This window comes from Nematostella vectensis, chromosome 15 (assembly GCF_932526225.1).
Source record: "Nematostella vectensis chromosome 15, jaNemVect1.1, whole genome shotgun sequence".
Lineage (NCBI taxonomy): Eukaryota > Metazoa > Cnidaria > Anthozoa > Actiniaria > Edwardsiidae > Nematostella > Nematostella vectensis.
This window is the reverse complement of record NC_064048.1, coordinates 6,837,015-6,863,601: the sequence shown is the minus strand read 5'-3', so window position 1 is coordinate 6,863,601 and position 26,587 is coordinate 6,837,015. Positions and strand designations below refer to the sequence as shown.

Sequence of the window (26,587 nt, the reverse complement as noted above, 5' to 3'; positions counted from 1 at the left end):
CTGCCTAAATCTATATAGATTTACATTTATATTCGCTTGATGTGGTGGAAGGCTTTTCATATAGAACCCCGAGAAGACTCCGATGGAGGAGGGACTAAGGAAGGTATGATCTTGACAAGAGAAAAATCATCAAGAATAATCATCCACAAAACATGCATTATAAAGCCCATACAACAAAGTTCGATAACTAAAGTGAAGTGGTCTAGTAAGCGGAAAAGGGAACTAAGGCATTCGAATGAATTGGTGTATTCCATGGGTTGTGATTAATGTAGACAGTTATAACCAGAGCAGGAACTCGGCTCTCCTAAATATTCGTCTTCTCAAGACTTATTCTTTAAGTCTTCATGAAGACAAAAGAATGGCAGAGTAAACTCAAAATTTGGGCTATTATATCCATTACTCTGGCTCAACTGCTCAAGGTTTATTAACACTCTGAGGTTCACAGTGCGCCACACGCTTTAGGTTTCACAATCTTCCACCAATTTGTCGGGTACAGATGTCTAAGAATTTCCAGTTCACCACGAGGGACGCTCAATTCAATCGGCCCAAACTTTATTTTAGGTAAAGGTGGCTGAATAAGATTCACTGGAAATGTGTGATAGTGTTTATAATGCAAGAAAAAGAGCCATGGCTCCGCACCAGTCCGCCAAATAATTCCATTATAATCTTGGAATAAAAACAAGTCAACAGATAACTTCCCTCCTTCTTTGGAAAAGGTGATCGACCCTCTTCTCAAGATAAAATCATGCACTATCAATCCTGCGGATTGGAAGGTTTCAATAAATGCTTTGCGGTCTAGTTTGTCGAAGTCTTCTCGTCTTGCACCCAGATCGACGTCGTGATCCCATGGTAACGGCGAATCGTATCGCAAAGCACCAATGATGGAGCCATACATGAGCCAATGCTGCAGACCAATGGAGTTCAGGATTGAGTGAATCTGGGACGTCAATTCTATCAGTTTTGTTCGTTCTTTCTCGCCATATCCGCACTCGACATCATAAGACATGTACCCCCCACGCGTTTGAAGTTGTCCAATGCAGAATAAGACCAAAAGCGTGAAGAAGACGACGAAAGAAACCACTTTGTGTGTTCGTGTAAGGCGTTTGATCAAAATCATCTGTGAAGATTATAATAATTAGACGCTACATTGCAGCCATATTTACACTCTGTCAATATCATCCCTGACATGATGCAACGTGGGTTTAAGCACGACACTCGACATCATAAGACATGTACCCCCCACGCGTTTGAAGTTGTCCAATGCAGAATAAGATCAAAATCGTGAGAAAGACGACGAAAGAAACCACTTTGTGTGTTCGTGTAAGGCGTTTGATCAAAATCATCTGTGAAGATTATAATAATAAGACGCTACATTGCAGCCATATTTACACTCTGTCAATATCATCCCTGACATGATGCAACGTGGGTTTGAGCCAGCCTGTGACTGCATGATTTAAAGTACTCCAAGTTTTTGAACATTCTCTTTGTTTACGTGGCTTTTAGATTTTATGAATACTAGAGCATATTTCTAAGAAAATTTGGCATAACACTAAAATTTGGCATAACACTAAAACATAAAACAGTGACTATTCAGTGACCTAAAGCGAAATAGCCATAGAACCCTCAAGTTCTATTCTTAGTTGCACGGAGCAGTAACTCGGCCATTAGGGAATTTAAGCAACGACGACTGCAACGCGAACGGCGACGGCAGAAAACAATTGAAATTCAAAGAGCCAGACAAGAAATGTGCTTGAAATGGATTCTGTCTGATACATTTCAGCCGTTTTTCTTCAAAGTACAACGTGAAAACTCCAAGTTTCACGGTCTAGCGAGGACGGGAACGTGTGCGCTGAAAACTAAACTATCTGTGTTTGCTATGTTAGAAAGAAGGTTCTAGATTCGTCTATAATTTTGGGGGTACTACAAAAACGAGTGCAATTGATCAAAACTAGTTTTGATTTGTGCGCAGAGAATGAAAGCTTTTTTGGGTGTTACGTTTTCTCTGCCGTCGCAGTCGTAGTTGCTTAAATTCCCTAATGTCAGAGAAAGTATGACGAGGTGGAAGTATGAGGGACGAGCGTTATGACGGGCTTATGTCAGTGTCAAACCATTCACACGTGAACATACGAAGAAAAGAAAAGGTGTGCCAGCATGTCGTTATGTCAATAGTGTGCACCAGGCATTACAGAGCTTTTTGTATATTCGCTTGATGTGGCGGAAGTCTTTTCATAGAACCCCGAGAAGACGCCAATGGAGGAGGGACTAAGGGGGGTATTTTTTTATGAATTTCCACCAGTTTTACTGGTGAAGAAAGCACAACGTAGCTAGGCTCCAAATCAGGTGATTGCGAAAACCTTCAACTGCTCTTTTTTTTCATATGAAGAAACCTTTGTCGTTTTGGGGGTCTGGTACCGAGGAATTTTGTTTCTTTTTAGATACTTCCTCTTTAGACTAAAGATGGTCACAGTCACTGTTTTTCTCTTCTGGTTACAAGTCATAAAGTTTACAAAGCCTCTGCGATACGACAACCTTAAAATGACAAGAATCGTGCCGCTTTTCCAAATAAGGAATATATTAGTTTCCTTATATGGAAGTGACCGCGTTTGGCAAAAACGACAATTTTTGGCTGGATTTTCTTTATATGATTCTAAAAAATAATATATGTTAGTACATGATTTATAGTGGGTAGGTTGATTCGAGATCGAAAGGGTTCAGTTGTTTGTCAAACTTTTGTTTTCGTTCGGGTTTAGATCTTTTGTGGGTGCTTGAGGTTTTTCTTCCCTTCTTATTCTGAAAGGGGTTATTAGTTGTTTTGAAGTGGTGCCCAGGCGCGTACACAGGGGGTACTATGATTTTTCCATATGATACCTATTACTGCCAATCCTGGTGCCATATGGTTTTCTGTTCAGTGGTCGCTCTCGTCTTCATAACCGACCTCAAGCTCTTTAAGCGAATCAAACGCTTCTGATATGGCATTAGCCGTGTCACTGGATGAGCTAGCGAGGGTTTTACTGATACTCTCAAATCCTTGCCTCATAGCGTCCAACATTAATGCACATCTATCGAGGCTCGGGTAGGTTCGCCAATTTTGGCGCCATTCTCCTCATCAATGCGGACAATCTTCTCGGGGTCTTCGGTGGAACGGGGACGATTTCCGTCTTCTCGCTTTCTCTTAGACTTCCCTGAGACTTCCTTGCTCAATTCACTGTTCTTACACGGTTCGTTCCTTTCATTTGACCACATATTTCGCAGCGAATTATCACCGCGAAATAGAACTGATTGTTCGCAGAAAGGCGGCAATACAATGAAGTTCGCGCAGGCGCAATTCTATCTCGCGTGGTCCCTCAGTGCGGTGCAGAATAGAATCAAAAGTTATTCTCGCCAAAAGGCCGGAAATAGCCGAAATTTGCATGCGGCAACTTTGAAATACAATAACTCTTCAATGGAAAACGATATGGAAAAAATGAGAACCCCTTTTGAAGCTTGACATGTGTTGATGGAAATAAGACGTATTGCGTTAACCTAGGCGCGAAGTAAGGGTACCAACATTTTCGCCGAAGACAACTGTATGATTTTTTTTGTATTTCGGCCCCTAACTGAAAAGCAAAAAAACTAATTAAAAATAAGTAATGGGTAGATGCATAATTATATTACGAATCTTAATATGTGTAGTGTTTTGTTATTACAAAAAATCTGACGGTGAACCGTAACCTTAAGGTGGCGCGCCGAGGTTGTTTTGGCTAAACAGCTTTTACTAAGTTCCCTATATTAGACTCATTTTCGCAGTGGTTCATGGGTAACGTATATATGGCTAGATCCTGAACTCTGAACGCCGTGTGAACGTTTAGAGGTACATAAACAACCATTCCAAAGCTTTCTAAACATGTGTTTGTTTATATTTATTTTATTATTGTTTTTATTTATTTGATACCCATAAAGCACTGCGGGTTACGCAGCTAGGCGCTTCAGTTGTTTTTAACCATGCTTTCATGCGGGCTACCCGCGTAGTCACGAAGCCGGTTGACGACAACCTTTTGTCAATCGATTGTATATTGCAGTTGATATTACACACCATCGGCATGCCATATTATTCATTTGAATGAAGAAAATCCATGCAAACTGAATTTTAAAACTAATCTTCCGCCTTTTTATGTTCTTTTAGAACGCTCCCCTTGTGACTCACACACTGCTTACGCCCGAGCCATCCATCGTGATATTTAGATAATCAGAATAGAAGTCGCGAGTGCGTCATCTATTTTAAAGAAGGCGACTAGTGCAAAAAATGTAGATAAATAGGGAATAAGAAAGATTTTTTTTTGTAAACCAAAAAAGCTATTGTTATCGACACAATAAACCGCCTCGCTGCCGTGTTGTCTAAACAGACTGTCCTGAGGCGCGGTGTGACGCGCCCTTTGTGGCCACCAGAACAAATATTTAAGAAACGTAAGAATGCGTGAATTACAAGCCTCAAACGGCTCAGTCAGTCGCCTAAGGAAAATAACAAATATGAGAATATTTACATCTGCATGCTCGAGGATCCAGCGTACTTTGCGGGCGATCCCAAAGGTTTTCGGTTTAATTTTTTAGATTGATGTATTGAATTCCACATTCCTCCACCGTTTGCAATGCTAGAAGGCCATCAAGTTTCAATTTAATGAGATAGAAGTTTTCTCTTATCCTTTATGGATTAAGCCCCGTGCAAACTGCGCCAGCAACTGCCAGCATTGCTGGCGAATTCTTGCTCGACTGACCACAAGACAAAGGAAATGTCAGAAAGTCCATTTTCCATTTTGACATTTCCTTTGTCCTATGTCAGTCAAGCGAAAATTCGCCAGCAATGCTGGCAGTTGCTAGCACAGTTTGCACGGGGCTTTGCTCCCTAAAACTCTCAAGGTCGCCAGGATAGCGCGCGTCCCACAATCCTCGAGCACTGCACAAAATGTAAAACGGAGGGGCATATGATTTGAGGGGTGGGGTTGGGTTGAAGCCGCATTGTCACCAGTCTACTTCCGGTCGATTACATAACAATCTCCGATGATTTTTTAACGGAAGACGCAAAACATATTTCAAAATTGTGAAAGCAGTATGTCTATTGGAAGTTTCTTTGAGGATGTGGATTCTTATAGATTCTATTGTCTTTTAACGGTTGAGGTTTCCGTCGGGACCACCGGAAGTAAACTGGTGACAATGCTGCTTTAAGTTTTAGTTTTAGCTTTTCGCTGTTGCCTTTGCATTAGTAAATTACTTTTATTCAGAGATTTAATTATATAATTGTAATGCCGACGGTAATGTTGCTTTAAATACGAAATCGCAACAAATAAGTAAATATTTTAAAGATATAAGAGAACCAAATAAAGTGACTATTCCGAGGATAAAAATGATTTGTGGATCAATGGCCAATTATTATAGGTACAACCATTTGAGATAGCGGGAAATTCGAGTAATCCTAATAGAAATTGCTCAAGCTTGTTTTGACTCGAGCTTCTTTGGGTGTAGGGTAAGTTCGTGTTATCGTATCCAAGTTGGAATATAACGCAGAGCGTTTGCCTGCACAGTGGAACATGGATTTTACGATACTGGATTTCACGATTTTGTTCCCCGTTTCCTTTACTCAAGCGCTTACTTTCTAGCTTGACTGAATGCAAATTCGACTAAGCGCACAAGGGAGCTTTGGTCAAAATATTGACGAAAAGTTTTGTATTGCTATGAAACCTGCAATGAAAGGAAGACCATTTTATGGAAGCTGCTTGCAGCTTTTTAATAAATATACTACCGCTCATGTTTAAAGGGCCACAGTTTCCGCTTGCGCAAAGCTTGGAATTAAAGATTATGTCCATTTATTAAGTAAGGATTTAGTTTTTGGAAAAATGTGAGCTGTTGTCATTTATGTTACCATAGCGACAAAACAATGGATAATGTGCATTTTGATTTTTGCAAATACACGCTATATGCGGAAAATTGTTTTTAAACCATACCCCTTACACAAAACTTACGACGTTTGCCTCCACATATTTGAAGTTTTAAAAAAATCTGAAAGTCAGATTTTAAGATATTTGCGGTTATATTTTTTTTGTTGCATTTTTGTTTATCTTCTAATTTCACGGACATATTTCTGCAAAGAAATACTATTGGACTTTTTTCGTGCCAATTTATAATATGACGAGGAAGAAGTATGACGAGCGTTATAACGGGTTTATGTCAGTGTCAAACCATTCACACGTGAACATACGAAGATGTGTGCACCAGGCATTACAGAGCCCTTTGTATATTCGCTTGATGTGGCCGGAGCCTTTCGTAAAGAACTCCGAGAAGACGCCTAAGGGGGAGGGAGTAAGGAGGGTATTTTTAATGAATTTCCACCAGTGTAAGATGGCGAATGGCAATTGGCGAATAGCAGTTTTAAGACCAATCACTGCTTATGGGTAAAATTCCTTTGTAAGTGGGGGGGGGGGGGGGGGGGGGGGGGGGGGGGTGAATAGGTTCGCGGATCGGCGGATTCAGACCCGAAATGCTCACGGATTACGGATTTTGATGATTCCTTTAGCGGATTGGCGGATTTTCGAAATACGGCGGATCACGGATCTGTTGACAATTTGGGGCACGGATTTCGAATTTTGACTGCTTTGACGGTCGAATTTCGGATTTTAAATGAATTTCAATCGATGCTACTGTTTATCTTTCAAACCATGCGAATCTAAAAATATCTGCGGATCCACGGATTTGCCCCGAAAATGTTGCGGATCGGCGGATTTACATACCCCTATTTCCCCCCCCCCCCCCCCCCCCCCTGTAAGGATAAAGATTATAAGTAATATAATCGCAGAATCCACCTTATCCTTCATTCAGAAGAAATTTGAGTTCCATGGTATTTTTTGATAGAATAAATACCATTTGCACTGTTGTTTATTGTCTTATCGTCAACATTCATTCTTGTTATGCAGTTTGTTACCTCTTTGAATAGCTGTCTTTCTGCGTTTTTGTTATTCTAAGAAATAATATATGTACATGATTTTTAGCGCGTAGGTTGATTCGAGATCTAAAGGGTTCAATTGTTTGTCAAACTTTTGTTTTCGTTTGGGTTGGTATTACAAGTGGGTGCATGACTTTTTTTTCTTTCCTTCTAATCCTCCTAAGGGGTCGCCTACCGCGTACCGTAGGGTCGTGGTTATAAGTTGTTTTGAAGAGGTGCCCAGGGGCGTACACAGGCGCGTACTATGATTACCATTTATAGCGGAGCCAGCGCGGCCGCAGGCCGCGCGTGGAGCTCCATAGGTATAGAAATATGGTAAGCTATGCGACTTGGTTTTGTGGTCATCGCGCGGTTACCCTGTGGTGTCACAAATCAGCCAGCCAGCCAGTAATCCAGCCGCGCAACTCTCAGGCCACACTTGGTCTTACGCTTTTATGTGTTTTTAGTTCAAAATTCGTATGTTCACAAAAAAAAGGCAGTATTTAATGAGAAAATATGCGGATTTAAATGGACTGAAGTCATTTAGGAACCGTGTTGTCTAAAGTACGAGTCGATAGTAAAATATACCCTAGTATTCGTTAATCCCGCCCGTCGCAACAGCTAAAAAGAGGACTATAGAGGACTATGGAGGATCTACACTACCATTATATATTCATTCACGTCTAAATTTATGTAAGAAGATCCTGAGAAGAAAGGGCCTTGAAGTTTGTTTTTAGCTATAAAAATCATACGCTTGTGTCGACGAGTTCCTTGCTAGCAGAAATTCGACAACTTCACAGTTTACAACAAAAGCGAACAACACAACAACAACAGAAAGCGAAAAAAAACTGCCAAGGTGAGTTTTAGACGACGATTTGTATTGAGAATATGAAAGTTATTTTTCTTTTATTGTTGTGCTTTTATAATGCTTGTTTGTTCGTTTTTTTTTTTCATAACCAATCGCTCAGACTAAAACACCGTACCAGCTTTAGTTTGACGTCAAGATGCCATATCAAAGTCATATATCCTTGTTTTGATGTAAATACGTAAATACTTACAAGTTTTGTAAATTCAGGCGTATATTTCTCACGGTAAGTAAGAATTTAACGACAGAAATACGTAGTAGTCTAGTTACTGTATCAATGCCACTTAGCTTGTTGGATTTATACATTTGTTTCTAGAGTTTGCTTTGAGAATTCGTGGTCTAATCAAACATGTTGAGCATAACACATCCTTTGATATTCTTCGTTCTCTCTATACTTTATTGACTGCGTTGAGATATTTAATGAAGGCTGACAAATATCATCCTGTCATATATTGCTAAAGAAGACCTTTCTTGTCTTTATATTCTGTGTATTTAATCTTTTCAAAGATACAGCAACATTTTTTCCAACATTATCATAACTTTAACTTTACAATTACAAAAGAATTTTCTCTTCGAAAATAAAAAAAAACAAAATGCAACCCTTTTTACCTAAATTGTTTTTGCTTTTATATTGTCTGCATCTTGCATACTTCCTAATGTGTTTATTTATTTTTATTCAAATAGTTGTGGAAAATTATGGTTTGGAAAGAAAAAAATAATTAAGTGACTAATAATTAAGGACTACCTGAGGGCCATGATTGATTCTAAAGGCTGGAAGGCATAATAATAGCCAAATATTAAGATAATATAGTAGGGGATTTCTTACTTTTATACAACAGTATAAGTGTAATAGGTTTTTTAGAGCAAGATACTTGCTCTCAATGATAAATCTGTAAAGAAAACATTTATCTATCAACCTAAAGATAATGGGGAAAGGGGAAATGTTAGGAGAGTGTTGTTGCATTATTGTTATTTTTTTATTAAAGATATACTCCCATTTCTTCCTTTTTTCTCTCTACTAACTATTTGTGTATGCAATTGATATTATTTGCTGTTTCCCCTCTGCACCAATATGTTAGGTTTGAAATAAGACATTTTCTTTTAGCACTACTAAAATATCAAGGATTTTGCTTTCCAAGTAAATTTGCTTCCCAAGTAAATTTGTTCTTCTCCATTGCATTTAATTTTGGAGTAGCATTAGCATGTGTGGACCCAGGGTTTCTGTAAAACAGCAGGCCACATGCTAAAGGGTGGGTGCAACAATATGTAATGCACGACTGTAATATCCTTGGTGATGGAGTATTACCAGTATGTGATAGACAAAACTTCCATATGGCACCTGAAATGTATCAAAGATATACTCCCATTTCTTCCTTTTTTCTCTCTGCTAACTATTTGTGTATGCAATTGATATTATTTGCTGTTTCCCCTCTGCACCAATATGTTAGGTTTGAAATAAGACATTTTCTTTTAGCACTACTAAAATATCAAGGATTTTGCTTTCCAAGTAAATTTGCTTCCCAAGTAAATTTGTTCTTCTCCATTGCATTTAATTTTGGAGTAGCATTAGCATGTGTGGACCCAGGGTTTCTGTAAAACAGCAGACCACATGCTAAAGGGTGGGTGCACCAATATGTAATGCATGACTGTAATATCCTTGGTGATGGAGTATTACCAGTATGTGATAGACAAAACTTCCATATGGCACCTGAAATGTATAACTATATCCTTATATTTTTGGAATGCTGTTTTATTTATTATTTGTTTCTTTGCAAGGGCAAAGCTGGTCAGAATGTAGCTTTGATACAAGTTCTATACTTCTATGAAGGGAAGAGGTTTTTATTAGATCAAAGTACTTAAATTACAACTGTACAATTCATAATGACATGGCAGTAAAAAATGACGTTTTTAATCTACTTAAAAAAAAAACATTTTAAAGACACCTAGATCCCCCTAAATTACCCCTATCAGTCAACACAAAAAGGTATCAAACGCTGGCTCGGCCTTTAGGCACTGCCTAAATCTATATAGATTTACATTTATATTCGCTTGATGTGGTGGAAGGCTTTTCATATAGAACCCCGAGAATACGCCGATGGAGGAGGGACTAAGGAGGGTATGATCTCGACAAGAGAAAAATCATCAAGAATAATCATCCACAAAACATACATTATAAAGCCCATACAACAAAGTTCGATAACTAAAGTGAAGTGGTCTAGTAAGCGGAAAAGGGAACTAAGGCATTCGAATGAATTGGTGTATTCCATGGGTTGTGATTAATGTAGACAGTTATAACCAGAGCAGGAACTCGGCTCTCCTAAATATTCGTCTTCTCAAGACTTATTCTTTAAGTCTTCATGAAGACAAAAGAATGGCAGAGTAAACTCAAAATTTGGGCTATTATATCCATTACTCTAGCTCAACTGCTCAAGGTTTATTAACACTCTGAGGTTCACAGTGCGCCACACGCTTTAGGTTTCACAATCTTCCACCAATTTGTCGGGTACAGATGTCTAAGAATTTCCAGTTCACCACGAGGGACGCTCAATTCAATCGACCCAAACTTTCTTTTAGGTAAAGGTGGCTGAATAAGATTCACTGGAAATGTGTGATAGTATTTATAAGGCACGAAAAAGAGCCATGGCTCCGCACCAGTCCGCCAAATAATTCCATTATAATCTTGGAATAAAAACAAGTCAACAGATAACTTCCCTCCTTCTTTGGAAAAGGTGATCGACCCTCTTCTCAAGATAAAATCATGCACTATCAATCCTGCGGATTGGAAGGTTTCAATAAATGCTTTGCGGTCTAGTTTGTCGAAGTCTTCTCGTCTTGCACCCAGATCGACGTCGTGATCCCATGGTAACGGCGAATCGTATCGCAAAGCACCAATGATGGAGCCATACATGAGCCAATGCTGCAGACCAATGGAGTTCAGGATTGAGTGAATCTGGGACGTCAATTCTATCAGTTTTGTTCGTTCTTTCTCGCCATATCCGCACTCGACATCATAAGACATGTACCCCCCACGCGTTTGAAGTTGTCCAATGCAGAATAAGACCAAAAGCGTGAAGAAGACGACGAAAGAAACCACTTTGTGTGTTCGTGTAAGGCGTTTGATCAAAATCATCTGTGAAGATTATAATAATTAGACGCTACATTGCAGCCATATTTACACTCTGTCAATATCATCCCTGACATGATGCAACGTGGGTTTAAGCACGACACTCGACATCATAAGACATGTACCCCCCACGCGTTTGAAGTTGTCCAATGCAGAATAAGATCAAAATCGTGAGAAAGACGACGAAAGAAACCACTTTGTGTGTTCGTGTAAGGCGTTTGATCAAAATCATCTGTGAAGATTATAATAATAAGACGCTACATTGCAGCCATATTTACACTCTGTCAATATCATCCCTGACATGATGCAACGTGGGTTTGAGCCAGCGTGTGACTGCATGATTTAAAGTACTCCAAGTTTTTGAACATTCTCTTTGTTTACGTGGCTTTTAGATTTTATGAATACTAGAGCATATTTCTAAGAAAATTTGGCATAACACTAAAATTTGGCATAACACTAAAACATAAAACAGTGACTATTCAGTGACCTAAAGCGAAATAGCCATAGAACCCTCAAGTTCTATTCTTAGTTGCACGGAGCAGTAACTCGGCCATTAGGGAATTTAAGCAACGACGACTGCAACGCGAACGGCGACGGCAGAAAACAATTGAAATTCAAAGAGCCAGACAAGAAATGTGCTTGAAATGGATTCTGTCTGATACATTTCAGCCGTTTTTCTTCAAAGTACAACGTGAAAACTCCAAGTTTCACGGTCTAGCGAGGACGGGAACGTGTGCGCTGAAAACTAAACTATCTGTGTTTGCTATGTTAGAAAGGTTCTAGATTCGTCTATAATTTTGGGGTACTACAAAAACGAGTGCAATTGATCAAAACTACTTTTGATTTGTGCGCAAAGTATGAAAGCTTTTTTGGGTGTTACGTTTTCTCTGCCGTCGCAGTCGTAGTTGCTTAAATTCCCTAATGTCAGAGAAAGTATGACGAGGTGGAAGTATGATGGACGAGCGTTATGACGGGCTTATGTCAGTGTCAAACCATTCAAACGTGAACATACGAAGAAAAGAAAAGGTGCGCCAGCATGTCGTTATGTCAATAGTGTGCACCAGGCATTACAGAGCTTTTTGTATATTCGCTTGATGTGGCGGAAGTCTTTTCATAGAACCCCGAGAAGACGCCAATGGAGGAGGGACTAAGGAGGGTATTTTTTATGAATTTCCACCAGTTTTACTGGTGTGGAAAGTACAACTTAGCTAGGCTCCAAATCAGGTGTATTGTTAGTAATGCGTACTACGACCCCTAAAACCACAGGCTTATCAACCTCTCAGTCTCCAGTCAATCCCAGTAACTAGCTCGAATATTTTCACCATTGACCACCTCCTGTTATTGTCCTATAATTGTCCTATATCCTAGAATAAGGTCACAATTACGTTACTAACGCGGAATCCCTCAACTGCTCAAACGTTAGAATGCCGCTTATTCTGAATACACACCACAAAGCAATACGAGTTTATTGTGACCTTTATTTGATAGAAGAAATACCAATTGCACTGTTGTTTATTGTCTTATCGTCATACATTCATACTATTTTTGTTATGCATTTTGTTACCTCTTTGAATAACTGTCTTGCTGCGTTTTTTTTTATTTCATATGAAGAAACCTTTGTCTTTTGGGGGGTCTGGTACCGAGGAATTTTGTTTCTTTTTAGATACTTTCTCTTTAGACTAAAGATGGTCACAGTCACTGTTTTTCTCTTCTGGTTACAAGTCATAAAGTTTACAAAGCCTCTGCGATACGACAATCTTAAAATGACAAGAATCGTGCAGCTTTTCCAAATAAGGAATATATTAGTTTCCTTATATGGAAGTGACCGCGTTTGGCAAAAACGACAATTTTTGGCTGGATTTTCTTGATATGATTCTAAAAAATAATATATGTTAGTACATGATTTATAGTGGGTAGGTTGATTCGAGATCGAAAGGGTTCAGTTGTTTGTCAAACTTTTGTTTTTGTTCGGGTTTATATCTTCTGTGGGTTCTTGAGGTTTTTCTTCCCTTCTTATTCTGAAAGGGGTTATTAGTTGTTTTGAAGTGGTGCCCAGGCGCGTACACAGGGGGTACTATGATTTTTCCATATGATACCTATTACTACCCCCCCCCCCCCTCTGCCTCTGTCCTGGTGCCATATTTTTAGGTATGCTGTTGCTCTCGTGATGTTTGTTTTGGTTTGTAGGGAGAGGGAATGGAGGTAGGTCATTTCTTTTTACTGCCACAGTAGATGAATGATTTCAAGTGGAAGAGTAAGAGTTTGAGGAAGGAACAGGCAAGTTACAAAAGGGAAAGAGGAACAACAGAGTAAATGAATGGCAGGGAACTCTCTATATTAATATCATAGATTTGGAGAAGGCTTTTGATTCTGTTGATCGCGTAGGATTGTGGACAATTATGCAGAATTACGGAATTCCAGAGAAAATTGTAAGAATCGTGACACTTTTCTACGGAACTTGCAATGTGCGGTAGAGTACCAGTTTGGTAAATGATTTAGCATCAACGCCGGGTTGAGCCAGGTCAGATTTCTTGTTTTTGTTGGTTGTGCACTGAAGATGAGGTAATGGTATGAGATGGGACTTCAGAGCCAGCTCGACGACCTAGACTTTGAGGACGATATAGCTTTGTTCTCCTCCACTAAACTGGGACAAGAGAATATTATTGAGAATAAATGCAAAGTTTCAAGAAAATATTATATTTTTTATAAACTTTTAATTAAACTAATTCGCTCGGAAAGCTATTTTATCTCTCCCTTAGCATTGAGTTATTTTTAAATAGAAAAAATCCTCTCTTGAGTGTAACAAGTCTTCTAAAAATAATTCTACAAAATCTTACAAAATGTCTAACATCGTAATTGTGATAATAAAAAAACGTCGCATTTGTTGGATTTTTTTATGGAATGCTAGTACAATGCATTCTAGGTTTTCCGGTTGTAGCTTCTAGGCATTGAAGTCTGAAAGGTAAAAAAATGATATCATTTTGAAGTCTGCAAAATTGCGCAATGCACAGGAGGCCCGAGCTCCAATTTTTAGTGAGACTTCTCAGGCTGCGATTACAGCCCGCCATATTGGAATTTGAAATCTCACCGGAGAAACGCTTGTATTTGTGAATTGGAAACGACAAGATTAACAATTTCATTACTGAAAACACGGGCTATAGGATAATTTTACTTCGAAATGATGTCTAATGGCTTGTTAGTGTTGAATATTTTTACCACACCCAAAATAGAGCGTGAGAATTAATAATTCTTTCCAGGTTTTATAAACATTAGTCATCTGGTCATAAAGCGATAATGAAGCGATTCATAATATACGGGTACAAGGGGATACATTCAAAACTGAAATTGTATCAGCTCTCTGGCAGTTTTATATTATTTTTTTGTGTGTGAATAAATTTCACATGTTTCAATTTATATTTTCTGTTTGTCATTTTTTTTGTCAATATTTTTTGTGCCACAATATTTTTTTGTATTTTTTTTCGAAGAATAAAAAATAAATAGAAAATAAATACTAAAAAAAGGAATTAGGATTTTAATTCGTTTTATTTTATATTTTTATAGTTGATTTCCAGTATTGTGATTGGTTTTACTATTATAACACTGGGCCACCATACTCCATAAGTAAGAACGTCTCTGCCTCAACGAATTCTGCTTTCTTTTAAATCTACTTGTTCTTCAGCTTTATGTAAAGAACCAACAGGACAATTCAGAACACGAAGTTAGCAGCGATCAGGAGTCCGTAGAACAGAGACGTTGCCTGAGAAAGCATCACTTCCGGTCATAGGTTGGCGAAGTTTCCTCCCGGCTCTGGGGTACTCAAAGGGGTGGTCTCGGGGTTAATCTCAGGGGTAGTCTCGGGAACTGAGGTGTAGTTTGTCATTCTATGAAAGATACAAAGGCTAAATTAACCCTATTCAGACTACCCACCACCGTATTTCATGAACCGCTTGGGCTATGACCATAAAACTTACAGACAATAATCACCAGCATGCAAAGAATCGTCAACGACCTATTTTGGGTGTGGTCAAATTAATTATGAGGTCATAATGACGTCATAAATACCATATCATAATACAAATACAAATATTGCCTAAATTATCAGATATCGGGTTGAAATCATTTTTGCATCATTCATATATGTCAAAATCAACCTTTAAAAAGCCTTACAATGCGAAAAGGCCATAAAAACGTTTAAAATCAATTTTTTTTGTAAGAATTTTTGGAATGATTTCAGAAAAAATGTATTTGCATGCATGTATTACTGTTCATACCCACCCATTCCCCCTGTTGTGAAACTTGTCGCCTAAAGAAACTAATAAAGTCAAAAGAGGCATTTTAAACTGAGAAACAGGACCAAAATATGACAAATTCACTACTTTATAGTTTTTGGGAAACCTGTGTGTGAAAAAACGGTTGCCATGGTAACATGAAGCGTCTCCTCGACATGTCAATGGCATTAAAACGTCCGCAGATGGATTTTAGGAAAAGTCACTAAGTTTTAGCCTCTTAGCTTCTATGGTTCAGAAGTTATTGGAATTTTCCCGGAGAGGGGGGGAGTCTTGAGTTAACAGTCTTGAGTTAACAGAAACCATACACTTTAAAAGTCAACCGCACAGTCGTTTATTGTTTTGATTCAAAATTGCAATGTAAATTATATGAAAAAATCGAAATTACCAATCCAAAAACTTTTACCAATTTTATTCACCAAATCTGATAGAAAATATTGCAAAGGCTTTCCCAAATAAGCCAAAAAAGATTGAAGCCTTCGCATAGTTGACATGTTGTTGCATGTTCTATTTTTGTCTGTGTTTTTATTCCCTGTTTCTTTTGTGAATCTTGTACGCTTGGATGATCTTCTCATAACAAAACCTCGTGAGTGAAAGACTACTTCATAACAATATGCTTTGCTATGTTCGGTGGTCAAAGAGTAAAGGAAAGATAATACAAAGGGAACCAAATATTATCATATTTTATATTATCGTTAAAAATCTCTACGCTCTAGAGAATAGTATGGATATTGAGACCTGATAAAGAATGATTTTCTGGAATTCGTCTTGGAAACACTATCTGAAGCAATCCTTTTTCAATGGTTCGATTCAAACACGTGAGATCGTCGTGTAATTGCCCTAATCATAATGATAGAAAAGTATGCATTTTTGCGCTAGTTGTACTGGCCAAGTTTTAGTAGAACCCCCGCTAACTCCTACTCGGGTAACTCGAATTTTCTGCTTGGTAACTTTAAAATAATAAAGTTTCCTGGTGATATCTGAGATCCCTTGTTTCAGTCCATTGTACCAGTTGTACTCAGGGATAACTTGAAATAAAAACTCGGCTAACTTGAACTCACCGTGTATTCAAATCCTTGATTTTGAGCCCTGTTAACTCGATTTTCTTCCTTTTTTGTTTGAAACAATTAATCGCAATATTCAGAAAACTACATGTATAAATCGTACGATTATCTATTAAAGGCCATTAATATACGGTTCTGGCATCACTTGAATTTATTTGCCATTTCTATTTTCAATAATTACTAATCATAAGCACCTTTCGGTGCTTTCATGGTAAGAGCTTTGCAATAGCTCTCCGGCCCTAACACAATGAATTTCAATCAAATTGTAATATTGACTTTCTGCTCTATCAATTTCAGTTGACAACTATGATTGGCCGTGTAGACAGGCCATCCTAATTGTCAGCATTCAATTTTTATGCGCAAGCATTATTATTAGACAGTAAAATAGTTTTCAATTTTTATTTCTTTGCATCACTGGTCAAATCGAAAAACATTTATATTTAAATTTTTCATCAAACAATTGTACTTTATTTTTCTATAGAATTGCAGTGCAAATATCATATAAAATCACAAAACAGTATGATATACTTTAAAAACAGCGTTTGCGTTTAGCTCCACAAGAAGCCCACATCACAAAACAGTATGATCTTTGAAAATTGCGCTCGATCCGTACTTCGTAGTCTCCAAAAAACCTCGCCTAGCTCCAAACATTACGGCTAGCTGCATTAGGTTTTATTTTACGTAACCCATCTTTACCTAAAGTTAAAAATACTTATCAGTTATGTTAATGTCTCCATATATCTGCGTGTGCCGTTTAAAGACAATTTAGACCTTTTTAGACGGCTGCTATTAGCGCTAGGAGGTCCAGACACAAGTCTGAGAGTACTGTAATTATCTTTTAATAGATAAATTCAACCCCGAGACGCAATTCATTTTTATCATCACTTTCATTCCCCTAAAATGTCAGGTTCCATTTTGTCAATATCTCGGTAGGCTCTCTTTTCATTAGTTGTACAGAGGAGCTAATGTAGGGGCGTAACTTTATTTTTCAGGGTAGTAAGAGGAGCGTTTAATTCTATGGACTTATAATGGTTTATAATTCCAAATATGTTAAGAGCAGATGACAATTTTTGAGTCGTGAACACGCGAAGCGTATTATAAACATTCACGAGGTTTTTAGAGCCATTATCTAGTTATTTATACATTACCCATGGACTATGACATGAGAATTCTCTACTGCAGTTCTGAGTACTTTTGATTTAAAAATTCGCAAGGCTTATTCTCTAAATGTCATTTATTGTCGACTTCAAGCGCGTGCCCACATGAGGGGGGGGGGGGGGGGGGGGGGGGGGGGCGAGGGGTCCGTGCGATACCCTGCTCATGTGAGAACATGAGTCCGACTCGCTTGACACCCACCATTTTTCTCTAGAAACGGCCCTGGACACTTACCAACAGATATTGACTTCAATGCATTTAATAGACCATTCCAGCTATAAGCATGCTCGCGCACTCACCATGGGAACCTATCTTAACTACCGTCATGCAGCCCGCGCTTCGATAGGTGCAAGCTTAAAAAAGCCCGCGCTGCATTCTGGTAGTTGATATTGGTTTCAATAGTAATGCGTGCACAAACTTATAGCTGGAATGGCCTATTCTGGTAGCGATGAGTCTGGCCTTTTTATATTATTATTTCTTTTATTGGACCACGAATTGGTTCATCGGCGAGTAGTATCCTGCAATCTACTAACTGGGATTAAGTAATGGCGGGTTTTCCATGTCCCTTTGACGTAACACCATTACAGATGTCCATTGGTCACATCCTACTCGGTGCTCTTTTTTCTGTTTTGTCTCCCGATGAATAACAGTCCCCTGCTCCTGGGCCGAAACGTACTCGAGTAGCGATATCTCAAAGAGAACAACTGACTTTCTCTTCCTCCGCATAAACCGCACTGTAATTTCCCAAAGATAAAAGGATTGACAATGCTATTGGTATAGATAAGAGTGTTACTGAAAATCAAGACTATGCCGAAATACGGCTTCTCGTGTCCATCTCCGAAATCATTCCATAGCCATACCACGTGATTGGGAAGCAAGCAAAGTGCAAAGGCCACGACAGCGGTCACAAACATTTTAATCATGCGTAGATTTTGACGAGCTCGGCGTTTGATGGCAATGTTACTCATAAGAGAACTGGCTACAAGTAATGAAACTGGTCGATCCCGGTGTATCCTCCTCAACACGCGCACGTAGCAATACGTAATTATTACCATGGGAACGGCGTATAGGACCACGAACAGCACAAAAGTAAATGTCTTAGCGTGTGCCGGGACAGGCCAACTTTCGATGCATTGTCTATTTACGTATTTTAGAACTACCATATAAGGAGCGACAACCGCGACTGACAGCACCCAGGAACCAATCAGCATTGCCTTCGCTAATTTACCGCGAAGTTTGGGCTGAAGTGGAGTTACAATAGCTTTGTATCGTTCAATACTAACTGCGAGTAAAGTAAGGACTGATGTCCCCATCAGGATGGTCTGTAATGGATAAAGGAGGCTGCACATTAATTTTCCAAACAAGAAATGTTTAGATATCTGCTCCGCCATGTCAAATGGTATACTTATTGCGCATGTCCCAAGATCCGTCACGGCGAGATTCAGTATGAACATGTCGTTGGTTTTTCTCCTCGCTTGCGAGAAAATTGCACGACAAACAAGAAAATTCCCGGTCACTCCCACGACGACAATACAGGTGTAAAAAATCATCTGAACATACCATAATATATCCTCGGCCGCTTGATAAGTAGAGTGCACAAACACCGGCTCTGATTGATTGGTAATGTTTTCTTTATCCATGTCTGCTTGCTGTTCATAAGTAATTTAAGCTCTCTTTGTCGAAGTTAGATAGAACAAAGTTGCTAAATGAACTCTTTGGCGTTTTGTCAAATCCTCGTTTTCTTCAGTCCATTAGTTCTTTTACGAACAGACAATTGCGCTCTTTCTTAATCTTAAATTTTACAGTTCCTTAACACGAAATTAGTCTATTGAAATTCTAGGGCAAAGCTTAGTTATATTCAACACTCTGTTTGCCGCCAAGTCAAAGTTGCAAACCAGACAAACTCGTCTGTACTGAAAATGCTCATAAATATCGGAGCTAATACATAGTCACGGAGCATTCACTGAGCAGGGAATTTCCTCTTTTTAGACACAAAGCTTTCAATGTTATTCCACTTGTCCTCGTCTTAACATAACATGCTCTCACTATTTCGCATATAATCTCGTAGCTCTTGAAGTTGAAGTGCCTTTTAAGTTGGAGTTTATAGCTTAGTCCTTGAGTGTTATTGCTTTATCAACTATAAGCAAGACACTTTGACGACGAAGACCTTTCTTGTTTTAAGACGCTCGCTTTGCAAATATTTAAACATCAATTTTGTTTTGAATGTCGCTTAGTACAACACCAATAATGCCTTCCAGTTTCGCAGGTACCTTGATACACGTTCTATCGGTAAAAACCACGTTATTTGGACAAAGCATGACTCGATTGACCAGTAAGTCAGCAGTTTGTATAATTTGAAGGGGTTAGGATGATTTGAAGCCTATATTACGTAGCCAATATCAAATAGATTTTCTTTGCAACGTTTCGTCAGCACTTCATTACGTGCTTCCGTCGTTTATGTTTAGCTGACATCAATAAAATCCATTTAAATGTTCTTTGCGACTACTAAACCGTTTTCACTCCGAAGATAAGCTTTTTTCTGGCAGCTCCCTGTTGAAGTGCGTTTTCTTAATTCGAATCAAAGCTCTGCACACATTAATATTTCTTGACATCAAGTTTTCTATGGAAAAAAACAAAAACACAAAAGAAGCATTAGTTACACCAAACTAATCACTCTGCTATCTGCCAGGGACAAAGCTATCTTTGCCTTATGTAACTATTAATTCAGTTTTAATTTAAATGGCTTTTTCAAAGTATGCAATAGGACATGTCGTAGAACCAGACAGTTATTGCCACATTCGCTACATGGAATTCGGAAGTTAATTAAGGGCCACTGTTAATGTATACGATAAATAGTCTCTCGGTGACATTTGGTCGAAAATGACAAAAAAAAGGGGAAAAAAAGGGTTACAAAACATTTTAAGATTCCTTTTTACCTGCATGTATTTTTTTTACCTTCGTGAAAACATGCATGTTTTTTATTTAGTATTCCCCAAATCAGTATATAGCGATTTTCACGCGCTATGAAATGGATAATATTTCGAATTTCGCTCCGCGGGCGTTTGTCGGCCGTCAACGTCAGACGCTTTTCGGCAATATTATTTAACAATGATTTTTGATCATCCACTGGGTCGATAAACAGCGGCAGGATATATTTCACCTTACACAACAAAAGTACTACCTAAAAGCCGACCTGTAGTGGAACACCCCTAAAATCGTCAAAGCCAAGCCAAGAGACCTAAAACTACCTCAAACCTTAGAAGATCGTTGTCAATATAAGCAGCATTTTAGATACCATGAAATTATTCCGTAATCACTTTAACAGACACTTAGGAAAAATTCAAAACTCGGACTGTAGATTGTCCTGTTTGCGAAGAGGTCATTAGTGTACTTTAAATACTGGACTACGGATCGTTTGACGAGCAAAGTTTCCAGGCCTGTAGCCGGAGGGGGGGGGGGGGGGGGGTCGAGGGGTTCAAAGTAATACAGAAACCATTTCCTTGATTTGTTGACAAGTCAAGGGAGCAAAGTATGAGTTATCATGGGTTGAATTAGGCCATAAGGGAAACAAAAAACAGCCAAGTTAGCGGGGAATTCGAAAAAGTTGAGTTCGAGTTATAGCCGAGTATAAAATAACCGAAAATTAGGGAGGAAGGGTTGACAACTGTTGAATCGTTTTTTTTTTTTTTCTTATTTTCTTTACCGCATATCAAGAAAATGTTGCGAAAACTTGTTGTTTTCCCAGACGCGGTCACTTCCATATAAGGCAAAACTAATATATTCCTTACTTGGAATACCTCCATGATCCTTTTAATTTATAAGGCTGCCGTACCGCTGCTGCTTCGCAAACTTTATGAATTGTATTCAAACTGTGACTGTGACCATCTTTAGTCAATGAAGAAAGCCTCTGAAAAGCAACTAAAATTGCTCGGTACCAGACTCCTAAGACGACAACGTTTTCTTCATATGTGTATGAACTTGTTTTGTCCCTTACCCTCCCCCCCTTCACTTTTCTATTGGTCCTTCCCTCAAAGCGAGACCCTCAAAGCTAGGGGCATATATATTTCATCTATAATTTCAGTAGCGTAGGCCTTTCCCTCGCCTCATCCAGGCGCGTACACGGGGTGGTGCGCGCACCCCCACCCATCCCCCCCCCCCCCCCCCCTCGGCGGCCAAAAAGTGGGTCATTTCTTCAAATACTATGCATATCAGTCAATTTTGTTTTAAAAACTGTCGTTTTTCTAGCTCATATCAATATTTGGGTGACCTTCATACCCACTCGGCCGACCTCTTGGAGGCCTGGGTCTAAGGGCTTTTCAAGATCAGTGAGAAAAAGATTTGATCAAGCGATCAAGTTTTTCTAACAAATTTTGACCGCAAGTCTCAAATTGTCAGAAATCAGCTTTTTTTACCATGTTTTCTGGAGATCCGGGAGCGGGAAAACTTCTTCTAAATATGGGCATCAATGCCCATATAAGGCAATACATACGAAGGACACTATATGTGGGGAAAATGTTTGATATCGCTCGGTTATTTCCTTATTAGGCATAACATACCATATTTGGGAGTCCGCTTCAATCATCTTTCCGCTTTTTATCGCTCTGGAGCTTTGCAAGTCGAGAATTTCCACGTAAACTTGCAAGGATTCGTGTTTACTACGATTTTTCTGGCAGCCATCTTGGATATGGAGCCTAGTCCCTGACGTTTAAAAATATCACAGGTCTCCCGCGCGCTCGCACCAGAATCTTTCAAACCATTTAGAAAAACGGCAGCCATTGATTGATATGCTTTTCGTATGAGACCTATGACTGCGCACCCCCCCCCCCCCCCCCCCCTTTAGCCCAAATCTCTGTTTACCGCCTGTCATCCATCTGTATCAGCCTCTATAAACAGCTTCAATGAGGGGGGCGTAAGGGGGATGCGAAAACCGCACAGAAAAACAAAACCCAAAACCGTCAAGATAAGTTAATAACCGCAAACCGCGCAGTCAAGAGAAACCGCCATACTGCGGAAATAAAATACTCCTCCTTTATCCAAAAACATATCACTCTTTATCATTAAACGAGTAGGTAAAACTGAAAATGCGCGGAACAACTGACGCGAAAAATTTCAACGTTATTATTTTATTTTTAATTTTTTTCAACTCGAAACGTAGCTGTTTTGTTTACTTCTTGTTTTTAGAGCTCTGGAGCTTACGGTAGAGATAAGAAATAACCATGATTTATAGTAAATAGATCATTTGGAATGTCCGTAATACGGAAATGACAGAGAAGTCACTACATAACTAGATTGCAAATGTTTTCAAAACAAACGCTTTGTATTAAAACGTTTGCAATGGAAACGATGGCTTTAAGAGCTAAGAAGGGAAACAACGGAAAATAATCAAACTTTCAATGCTAAAATAACAAACGGCTGTCACCGGAATACAAGCTTAATAAAGATAAAAATAAACACTAGGTAACATCAACTGACATGCATACTTTTGGTATCTATGACATTTAGGAATTGGTCTTACTATGAAACTTACCGGGGTGTTCAAAGAATTTGTTTTGAGCTAGGAAAAGATGTTTGGAGCAGGGAGTCCCTTTGAGATAGCTACTTATCATTTTTGCTGTGCGGTAAGGGCGCTTTATTAGCCGACCTTTTTAACATCGTGAAAATTCACCGCATTTAGCATCAAATGTAAAAGATATCAGCGCCACTAAATTGAATATAATTTCTTCACTTAACAACAATATTACACCTTACCTTATCTCCACAATGACTAAAAAGCTTCAAAACATCTAGATGTTTCCTGTTTGTCAAATGATCGGCTTCTTTTTCTTTGCACTTTGCTAAATTTGTTAATGATTTAGGCCACACATAGCAAAGTTCCCTGGCCTTCCCTCAACTTTAGATGTAAGTTCTGAGACCCAGAAGCCAGCTAATCCTTATCATATATGTGGGCTTTTTGTTTTTCTTGCATAGCGTGATCAAATTTCCTTGTAAATCGCCTCAAGCATTCAAAACAACGAAGAAAACAATCATCTGTGTAGACTCCCTGCTAATATGAAAAGATTCTATCTCATGCTTTTGTTATTTGAGGTTTTCCTTATCCTTGTAAAAGCTCTGGATTTTATATTCTTGTACACAGCAGTTTAGAGGGGCGGAGCATTCTATTATTATCGAGTAACTCTTTTTTGAATAAAATTTTAACACAGGCTACGACTTTCTCGAAGCTTCACCGATATCAATTTACAGCACACAGCACCGCATACTTCTACATACACTAAGTCCACCAATTTTTGTCTTTTTTAATAAAGTTAACCTTTATATTTTCCTAATAACATTTATAGTCTCCGTGGCGTCTGTATAGCATGCAGTTCAATTAATAATCATTTCAAATGCATGCATTTGCACTCAAAGAATTCATGTTCTTTAAAAGAGCAAAATCCTTTCCTCTAGAAATTGCACATAATAAATGAATCACTTTAAAACCTATAAGCTAAACTATATGTTTTAGTATATATTTCTCATTTTGTTTTGATGATTTGAAAACTTTGTTTGCCTCCATTTTGTAATCCTAGCGAAACACCAATTGCGAAAAAGCATCGGCTATTTCCAGCGGCGTAGCCAGGATTTTAAACAGGAGGGGGCCCAAAAGGGACTTTCAAGGCATTTTCCCCTGTATTTTAGATAATGTCTCATACATCTACTGTATTATTGGCTGCTAGAAGCCTGTTTCGTGGTTTTCCACTCATCAGGAGATTTATTAAGAATATATTACTATCATCACTTATATACTATCAATGTATAAAATTAACATAAAAATAGGTGTTGCGGTTCAGGTTGAATGTGACGTCTAGGAAGTTGACTACTCGCTTGTTGGCTTCTATGGTGATTCGCAGTCCGTTGTCGTTGAAGATGCGGCATAGTTCTTTCTTGATATTTTCTGTATTTTTAGGTGTGGCGCTTGTGATGGCTAGTCCGTCGTCGCGGTAGAGTCCTACGTTGATGTTAAGGTCTTGGAGTTGGGAGAGGAGGAAGTTGCCTACAAGTTCGCATGTTTCAGCGCCGTCGTAGCTTCCCATTGCCACGTCGAATGTCGAGTTGCCTTTTTTGTGCCAGGGTGTTTGGTTGTGAACTAGAGAGCTCTTGGCGTGGGTTATGATGTTTTTTTCTTCATCTCGGGTGGAGCTTTCTTGTAGGATCTTGTTATGTCTTTTTCTAGGAGATTCTTGTAGGCTGACGGTTCTAGTTTTTAGAAGTTGGTAGATTTGTCGGCGGCGACTAGAAGCTTCGGTTCATTTTTTATGCGGTCGCTGTCTTTTAGTTTGTATATATATATATATATATATATATATATATATATATATATATATATATATATATATATATATATATATATAAAATGATGGTTGAAGGCTTTCATAGAAAGTGCTCAATACTCGAAAGTAGAGCGGTGTATAGTGTTGGTTTGAGAAAAATACAAACTACATAGGTTTCCCTACAGGTCTGTTTCGTGGTTGCCCACTCATCAGGGGATTTAATGAGAATATTCCTACCATCGTATATATACTATTAACATTGAAATTTACATAATAATAGACTGATAGTTTTAGCTAAGGCGGCAAGGGGAACAATAGCGAGTTACATAAATATGCAGGGCGGAACGTGTGAAAAATTGATAGCGCGAAAATTTAACGGTGACGGGATTAACAGTTCTAATTGTTTCGTAGCAGGGCTTTGTTTCTGTGGCGGCACGAGGACACGAGTTCATTGCGTTTATTTAGAGTTGATAGTTTGGGTTGGCAGATGATCGTCAGCTTTTCCTTGAGGCAGAGGTTGCAACGCTTAGTGGTACTGTTGTAGGCGGAGTGGGAAGAAAGAATGCGCCATGAAATAAAATACTCAATCATGTTGTCCTTGAGAGTCCAGACGTGTTTGCTGAGTTCGGTGGAGTTTCTGTGTTTGGCGTGTCGGAATGATGCGGTGTGGTTTCTGTACCTGGTCTTGAAGCTGTTTTCAGTGAGCCCGACGTATGTTTCCGAGGTGTTGTTGTCTTTTCGAGTTACGGTAGCTTGGTAGATAACAGATGTCTGTAGGCAGTTTCCGTCTAGAGGGCAGGTGTCTTTCTGTCGGCAGTTGCATGTCTTGTTGTTGGTAGTGGTAGGGGCGGAGTTGGCGATCTCGGTGGCCGACGATGCGGTGATGATGCGCTTGTTGTGGTTGTCGATGATCTGTTTGGTGTTGTTCATGCAGCTGTAACTGATTTTGATGGTGTTTCTGTTGAAGATTTTACGGAGGTGGTTGTCTTTCGGGAAGTGCTTGTCTATCAGGGTGAGGAATCTGTGGCCGATGTTGGTGCTGGTGTTCTTGCTGAAGGGCGGGTTGTACCATAGGATGTTGTTGCGTTTGCGGGTTTTTCGGTTGGTTACGGTGTTGGGGTCGTAGCGTAGCGTGTAGTTGTATCCGCTATCGTCGAGTGCTTTCTGGTAAGGCGGCGCGGTCTGGTCAAAGGAGGCTTGGTCTGAAGATAGGGCAGATAGGCGTCTGTTGATACCAGCAGGGATGTTCTTGGTGATGGAGGGCGGGTGGTTGCTCTCACGGTGGACATATTGTAGCGAGGAGTTCGGCTTTGTATAAGGCTGGTGTGCATTACGTTTTAGGTCGAGGGTGACGTCTAGGAAATTGACAACTTGTTTGTTTGCCTCAATGGTGATTCGGAGTCCGTTGTTGTTGAAGATGCGGCATAGTTCCTTTTTTAGGTTTTCGGTGGCTCTGGGTGTGGCGTTGGTGATGGCTAGTCCGTCGTCGCGGTAGAGTCCTACGTTCATATTGAGGTCCTGAAGTTGGGAGAGAAGGAAGTTGCCTACAAGTTCACAGGTTTCTGCGCCATCGAATGTTACGATGGGGAGCTTCGATGGCGCAGAAACCTGTGAACTTGTAGGCAACTTCCTTCTCTCCCAACTTCAGGACCTCAATATGAACGTAGGACTCTACCGCGACGACGGACTAGCCATCACCAACGCCACACCCAGAGCCACCGAAAACCTAAAAAAGGAACTATGCCGCATCTTCAACAACAACGGACTCCGAATCACCATTGAGGCAAACAAACAAGTTGGTCAATTTTCCTAGACGTCACCCTCGACCTAAAACGTA

At 39.3% G+C, this 26,587-nt stretch overlaps 2 protein-coding genes across 2 annotated transcripts; both read right to left on the bottom strand.

Moving 5' to 3' along the window:
* Positions 1 to 9,639: 9,639 nt before the first annotated feature.
* On the bottom strand, positions 9,640 to 11,350 carry LOC5503441 (uncharacterized protein RP688). Its single transcript, XM_032371788.2, has one exon. The coding sequence runs from the start codon at positions 10,942 to 10,944 to the stop codon at positions 10,267 to 10,269; it is 678 nt and encodes a 225-aa protein (XP_032227679.2). The 5' UTR covers positions 10,945 to 11,350; the 3' UTR covers positions 9,640 to 10,266.
* A 6,559-nt stretch (positions 11,351 to 17,909) lies between these two features.
* On the bottom strand, positions 17,910 to 19,200 carry LOC5503438 (QRFP-like peptide receptor). The gene has a single exon (XM_032371789.2). The coding sequence runs from the start codon at positions 19,081 to 19,083 to the stop codon at positions 18,049 to 18,051; it is 1,035 nt and encodes a 344-aa protein (XP_032227680.2). The 5' UTR covers positions 19,084 to 19,200; the 3' UTR covers positions 17,910 to 18,048.
* Between the last annotated feature and the right edge of the window lie 7,387 nt (positions 19,201 to 26,587).